This window comes from Cajanus cajan, chromosome 7, assembly GCF_000230855.2.
Source record: "Cajanus cajan strain Asha chromosome 7, NIPB_CcT2T_4, whole genome shotgun sequence".
In the NCBI taxonomy this organism is placed as follows: domain Eukaryota; kingdom Viridiplantae; phylum Streptophyta; class Magnoliopsida; order Fabales; family Fabaceae; genus Cajanus; species Cajanus cajan.
Window position 1 is genome coordinate 15,074,974 of NC_138523.1, and position 7,362 is coordinate 15,082,335.

Below are 7,362 nucleotides of genomic sequence, written 5' to 3' on the forward strand. Positions count from 1 at the left end.
AAGCTTGAGGAACCAAGACAAAGTTTGAAGAAACTTTGATAGAAACCATAGAGAAAAAGTTCTCTACGATTTTTAGGACTCTTGAGTGAGAGAGAAATCTGATTTCTATTTCTCAAAATGTTCAAAAGTGATTACAAGAGTAGAAATTACAAATATATAGAGGTAGGTAGCTTAAGGAGCAAGCTAACCTTAACCATGGTTCACTAGGAACCATGGTAAGGTTAGTTGACCTTCTAGATGAGTTTAGAAACTTGTGGAGCAAGCTTCTCACTTAGCTTGCTTGGGAAGCAAGCTAAGGAGAAGCTTGTAGCACAAGCTTCTCATCTCCTTGAAGGTTAGAGAAGCAATTCGGTCAAAGAAAGGAGACTAGGCAAGGTGGGCGGATTTGGTCTCTTTTAGCTCCTTGAATTAATTTAAAAAATGTTTGATTTGGTTTAGTTAGGTTCATCCAATGATGATGAAACCTAGTTAAATCAAATCTATGAAAAATTAGGAGCAAAATGAGTCCAATATGTAAAATTTTGCCTAGGCCCAATTCTGGCCCAATTACTAGTCACACCCTCAAGCATTGCTAAATGTCACCCCTCTTTTCCTACTGAAAAAATAGAAAATGAGTGTGTCAACAAAAGAGGTTAAATAGAGTCAAACTCTCCAAGTAACCCACCCTAGAATCAATATACAATGACTAATAAAAGAAACTAAAGTGCATAAGAAATACAAAGGCAAAAATAAGCCTATACAAGAGAACTATGTACAAGATATTTACAACTAGAACTATGCCTTCTCTTCATGATAGAGAGGTCCAAATTGAAGAGTACCTTGGGCTTGGAAAGCCCACTGGTCTTCAAGATGTCCACTGGTCTTCAAGGTGGCCATAGCTCTAGAAATTGGGCCGTTGGCCCATGGTCCATCATCCCATTCCTCTTGGTTCCTTCAATGTATCACCTCTTGGATTCCTTGGCTTTGGCCATAGTCTATTAGTAGAACTCAACTTCAGCTTCGTGCCTAAGGCTTGATGTAGACTCTGCCAAAATCTATAAGTGAACCTCAGATCTCTGTCTGAAATAATACTGGAAGGCACCCCGTGCAACCGTACTATTTCCCTCACATACAACTGTGTCAGCTTCTCCAAGGACCACTTGATATTGACAGGCAAGAAATGTGCACACTTGGTCAACCGATCAACAATCACCCAGATAGCATCACTATTCCTAGCCGACCTAGGCAACCCCACAATGAAATCCATAGTGATACTATTACACTTCCATTCCGGAATCTCCATCTGCTGCATCAAACCACTCGGCTTCTGATGCTCCACCTTCGCCTTCTGACAGGTCAGACAAGCCGCTACATATTTGGCTATCTCCCTCTTCATACCAGACCACCAGAAAGTCTTCTTGAGGTCTTGGTACATCTTAGTCATACCAGGATGTATGCTAAGTCTGCTCTTGTGGCCTTCCTTCATCACAGCTCTCTTCAGCTCAACATCATGAGGTAGGCAAATTCTGCCCTTAAACCTCAAGATCCCATCTCCGCCCAGCTCAAAACCAACAACCTTCTCGGTACCCAACAACCCAAGAAGCTTCACCAACTCCACATCTTGCAATTATTTCAGTCCAACCTGCCTCAAGAACTCACTAGTTATGGTAATCATCCCACAACTAATGTGATCCTGAGCTAGCTCCACACAGAGATTCAGATCTCTGAACTCCTCCACCAGTTCCAGCTCTTTCACCATCATACTAGACATGTGGATGCATTTCCTACTCAGCGCATCCACCACAACATTGGCCTTCCCAGGATGATACATCAACTGGAAGTCATAATCCTTCAAAAACTCCATCTACCGCCTCTGCCTCATGTTCAGCTCCTTCTGATGAAACAGGTACTTTAGACTCTTGTGATCACTGAAGACGCTGAACCGAGCACCATACAGATAATGTCTCCATATCTTCAAGGCAAACACAATTACTGCTAACTTCAAGTCATGAGTAGGATAATTCCTCTCATGGTTCTTCAGTTGCCTTGAAGCATATGCCACTACCTTCCTGTTCTGCATCAGCACGCACCCCAGACCCTAGTGAGAAGCATCACAATACACATCAAAAGGCTCACCAGAATCGGGCAACAACAGCATAGGAGAAGTAGTCAACCTCCTCTTCAGCTCATCAAAACTCTGCTCACAGGCATCTGTCCAAATGAACGGCTGCTCCTTCCTTGTCAACTGGGTTAGAGGCGCTACTATCTTGGAGAATCCCTCAATGAACATTCGATAGTAACCTGCTAGACCCACAAAACTCTGAATATTAGTGACAGTTCTTGGACGCTCCCACTGCAATACCGACTCCACCTTAGCCAGATCAACAGCAATCCCCTCAGCTAAAATCACATGTCTCAAGAATTTCATCTCATCCAACCCCAGAACTCACATTTTGAAAGCTTAGCGTACAACTGCTTCGCCTTCAAAATTTCCAGCACCAACCTCAAGTGCTCTCCATGCTCCTCTGGGGTCCTTGAATAAATCAGGATCTCATCAATAAATACCACCACAAATTTATCCAAGAAAGGACGGAAGATCCTATTCATGTAATCCAAGAAAGGACGAAAGATCCTATTCATGTAATCCATGAACACTACCGGGGCATTGGTCACACCAAACGACATCACAACATACTCATAGTGACCGTACCTAGTCCTGAAAGCAGTCTTCGGTATATCACCCTCCTTCACCCTAATCTGGTGATAACCTGACCTTAAGTCAATCTTTGAGAAAACCGATGCTCCCTTCAGCTGATCCACTAAGTCATCTATCCGGGAAGTGGATACTTGTTCTTAATGGTCAACTTGTTCAACTGCCGGTAATCCACACAAAGTCGACTACCTCCGTCTTTCTTCTTCACCAACAACACGGGAGCACCTCACGGCGATACACTCGGTCGCACCAACTGCTTTTCCAACAGGTCCTCCAACTGACCTTTCAACTCAACCAGCTCAGCTGGGGCCATCCTACAGGGAGCCATCGACACTGGCCCCGCACCTAGAACCAAGTCAATGTTAAACTCCATCTCCTTAATAGGAGGCAACCTAGGCACCTCATTCGGGAACACCTCAGCAAAATCCCTCACCACATCTATCTCAGCAATGACCCTCTCGGTCTCCATACTCATGGCAACAAGCAGAAGACAGCACTTCGCTCCATCTCTCAACAATGATTCAGCTTGGCCAGCTGAAATCAACAACTCTTCCTCCACTTGAGGAAAGATCAACCTCCTATTGGCACAATCGATAAGGATGCGATTGGCAGACAACCAATCCATCCCTAAGATTATGTCAATGTCCACCAAAGGTAAATAGATCAAGTTCACCTTGTACCTCTTCTCATTCACCACAATAGGACAGCCAGCACACAGCTCAGAAGCAACTACCAAAGTAGAAGTGGGCGTTGACACTAGCAGTCTCAACCCCAAGTCACACACCGGCACACCAAGCATAGCAACACATGCATAAGAAATAAATGAATGGGAAGCTCATAGTCAAATAAGATCATCACATCCTTACCAGCAGCTTTACCCTTCCCCTACACAAGATCTGAGGAAGTAGAAGCTTCAACCCCAGTCAAAGTGAATACTCTGCCAGCAGTAGTAGGTCTATCACCCCTCCGAGCATCGCCTCTCTAAGCATCACCCCTCTGAGAACCCCTTTCAGGTCTGTCTCTAGCGGGACAGTTTGTTGACTCATGACCCATCTGATGGCACCTGAAACACCAGCTCTCCGTGTGTGGACAATCCCTAACAAAATGGGGTCCAGCACACCTGAAACATCTAAGAGTGACACCTCCACCATGTCTCCCTCCCCTGATAGCATCAGCAGGTTGCCTAATGAAAGGACCCCCTTGTTGTGGTTGGGGCCTATCATATGGCTTCCTCTGGTTTCCTTCCCTCTTGGACCCAGCTGGTCCCTCAGTAGTCTTCATCACACGGTTGCCACCTTCTAACCGCTCAACAACCTTCGCCTTCTCAACTAAGGCCGGAAACTCAATGATGGCCATAGGCACCACCACCCTCTTCAGCTCTTGCTTCAAACCCTCAACAAACTTCCTGCATTTTTAGGCCTCAAATATAGCTTGCGAGTAGAAACGAGCCAGGTGCTCGAATCTCATCGCATACTCCGATACAGACAGCCCACCCTGGTGTAACCGCATGAACTCAGCCTCCTTAACGTGCCTCACGCTCTCCGAGAAGTACTTCTCCATGAACACCCTCCTAAAGCACTCCCAATCCACAACAACACCTCTAGTAGTCAGCATATGGTGAGTGCCCCTCCACCAATGCTCAGCCTCCCCAACCAGCATGTAGATAGCATATGTCAGCCTCCTCTCCTGAGAACATCCCAACATTGGGAAGATCTTCTCCAGCTCACAGATCCAGTGGTCAGCTACCTCTAAGTCTACATCTCCCTTAAACTGTGGAGGATGGCATTCCCGGAACTCAGCTAGATCCCGGCTCTCTTGTGACCCCACTGGCCTTGCTACACCAGCTGCAACTCTATCAGCGTCCATCCTAGCAAAATAAGCATTTTGCTGCTGCATATCCATATCCATCATCCCCATGGCACGAGCTATCTGCTCATTAGTTCTAGTCATTGTCTACAAAAGTAACAACACCTTCAGTATACAATAACTAAACCAAACAACAATCAACAGCACAATAATCAACAAAGAAATCAACACAATACAGAGTTCAACATAACAAAAGCCTAAAGGAACCACCCCCAAAGAGTGTCCACTAGACTTGAACTGCTCTGATACCACTAAAGTGTAACGACCCAGCTGGTCACTACACACAACACAACGCCACAACACCACACAGAAAAGAGCAAGTATATATATATATATATATATATATATATATATATAATCAACACAACATAGAGTTCAACACAACAAAAGCCTAAAGGAACCACCCCCAAAGAGTGTCCGCTAGACTTGAACTGCTCTGATACACTAAAGTGTAACGACCCAGCTGGTCACTACACACAACACAACGCCACAACACCACACAGAAAAGAGCAAGTATATATATATATATATATATATATATATATATATATATATATATATATATATATATATAAACAACTAAAATATATACGCAAGGTCCAATATGGGGCAAAGAATCAGAGTATACAAAATACACCCAACAATGCTACACTAAAAGCTAAAACAGAAAAATCATCAAAAAGAATAAGCTCCATCTGCCAGCTGCAGACCTGCCTCAATTCATCAACCTAACCCTGCTCTACTCTCATACATAGTATGATCATTGCAATCCAAACCCCATGGAAACAACAAAGGGTAAGCTAGTGAAAAGAATCAACATACATATATGTAAATACATGAATGGTAAACGGCTACAGCTATCAGCACATCATCAGCATACAACTCATCACATATACAACATAAACAGCAGTAAACACACAATGCGTCGTCACACATATCAGCTAGATTTGGTCGCTTGTAAGCGGTATAGCTCGTCCTTGCCCCTATACCATGGTCGCTTCGTACACGTGTGCCTTGACCTTGCCCACACACGAGACCAACTAAGTACTTAGAGGAGAACATCATAATGACCACTCCAAGGATCAGCTTCCCAGGGAGGGTTTTTAACAAATTTGGGCTCTAAGAGCACCACAGCTACCTCAATCCACACCATGGGATGAGAAATTTCGCAAACATCTCCTCTAGTCTTAGTGATCAACAGCTTAACCTTACGACCTACAACAGCTCAGCCTTACAGCCTACAACAGCTCAGCAGCCTTACGGCCTACAACAGCTCAGCCTTACGACCAACAACAGCTCAACCTTACGGCCTACAACAGTTTATATCATCATCCAGCACAACACAACACACAACAATAACATCATATAACACAACTTATACATCAGAGTTCAACATTAATAATTTACAACACAACAATATTATCATTCAGCTCAAGAATCTTCATCAATAACATCTCAGCTCAACATATATCAACATTTCACACATTTATCAGCATATACAAAACCATCACACCCGCGCCTGGCGCACTCAAGGTCGCGCCCGACGTGGCCCAACCAGAGAGTACCAGAGCTAAAACGTGCCCGGTTCAATACCAATTGCGCCCGGCATGTTAGGAGGTAGAGACTCCAAAGAGCCTCACACGCCCGACATGCCAAACCCGTGCTCGGTGTAAGGTAGACAGAGACCTCCCCAAGGTCTCACGCCCGGCGCAATACCAATTGCGCCTGGCACCACCTCTAGCAGAGACTCCTAAGGAGTCTCCTCGCCCGGCAAGACGTGGTCACGCCCGGCGCCACACCAGAATCCCAAAATGCCAAGTTACTTCCTGATATCGCGCCCAACATGGTCCAACCATGCCCGTCGTGAGCCATCTAGGGGAATCCATTCTCCAGCTCGCCCGGCGCACACCACTTGCGCTCGGCGGGCTCGACCAATGGAGCCCTCTGATGGTCACGCGCTCGGCGCCAAGAACTGTGCCCAGCGTGATACCAAATAGCAACTTTCCAAGCTCAAAAATTTCCTTTAAAACCTGCAAAAAATCAGCACCCCAAGCACATGCAATCGGCCCAAAACATCACAGTTTCATCAAACAACCCAAAAATCCCAGCTTTTTCAACATGCATCCATCAATCATCAAAACCCCAAATTTCCTCAAAACCCCGAAAACCCCTAAATTGAATTTTCATCACAATAGCTCATCAATCATCATAAAATCAGCCACACTATGAGTTTATGAACTCATTTCCAACAAAATCAGCCAAAAACCTAGCTTCCCTTACCTGGGTGAAGAAATCCGAGCTCTGGGAAGAAGAAGACAATGAAGAAGAAGAAGAAACTTGAAGAGAAGCTCCGCATGGCTCAGCTAGCTTCCACCACTGCTACTAAGCACCTTTAGCCCAAGGAAAAGATAGTGAAAAGCAAAGTGAGAAAATGGGAGGGAGAAGAAAGTGAATCAACCAAGTGAGTGAGAAAAGAGAGTGCAAGTGAGTGAAAGAGAGTCGGGAAAAGAAAAGATGGAAGGGGTCTCACAGTGCTCACTTTTTGCCTATCAACATTATGTTGTCCTTGAAGAAGCTTACAATTATATATTAGGGAGATAGTAAGGTTACATAGAGTACCTTCAGTATTATCTTGGATTGGGATCAAAGGTTCACTTTCAAGTTTTGGCAAAGCTTACACCAAGTCCTAGGAATAAAGTTGAGGTTGAGTTTTTCCTATCACCCATAGACAAATGAACAATCTAAGAGGACAATCCAATCCTTTGAATATTTTGTCAAGTGCTTGTGTTTTGGATCATTTGGTA

General features: G+C 44.6%; 1 protein-coding gene across 1 annotated transcript; it reads right to left on the minus strand.

Moving 5' to 3' along the window:
• Nucleotides 1-3,673: 3,673 nt before the first annotated feature.
• On the minus strand, nt 3,674-4,642 carry LOC109811342 (uncharacterized). Its single transcript, XM_083060748.1, has 2 exons — nt 4,179-4,642; nt 3,674-4,097 (listed from the first exon to the last, which is right to left on the minus strand). The coding sequence occupies exons 1-2, from the start codon at nt 4,640-4,642 to the stop codon at nt 3,674-3,676; spliced, it is 888 nt and encodes a 295-aa protein (XP_082916874.1).
• Between the last annotated feature and the right edge of the window lie 2,720 nt (nt 4,643-7,362).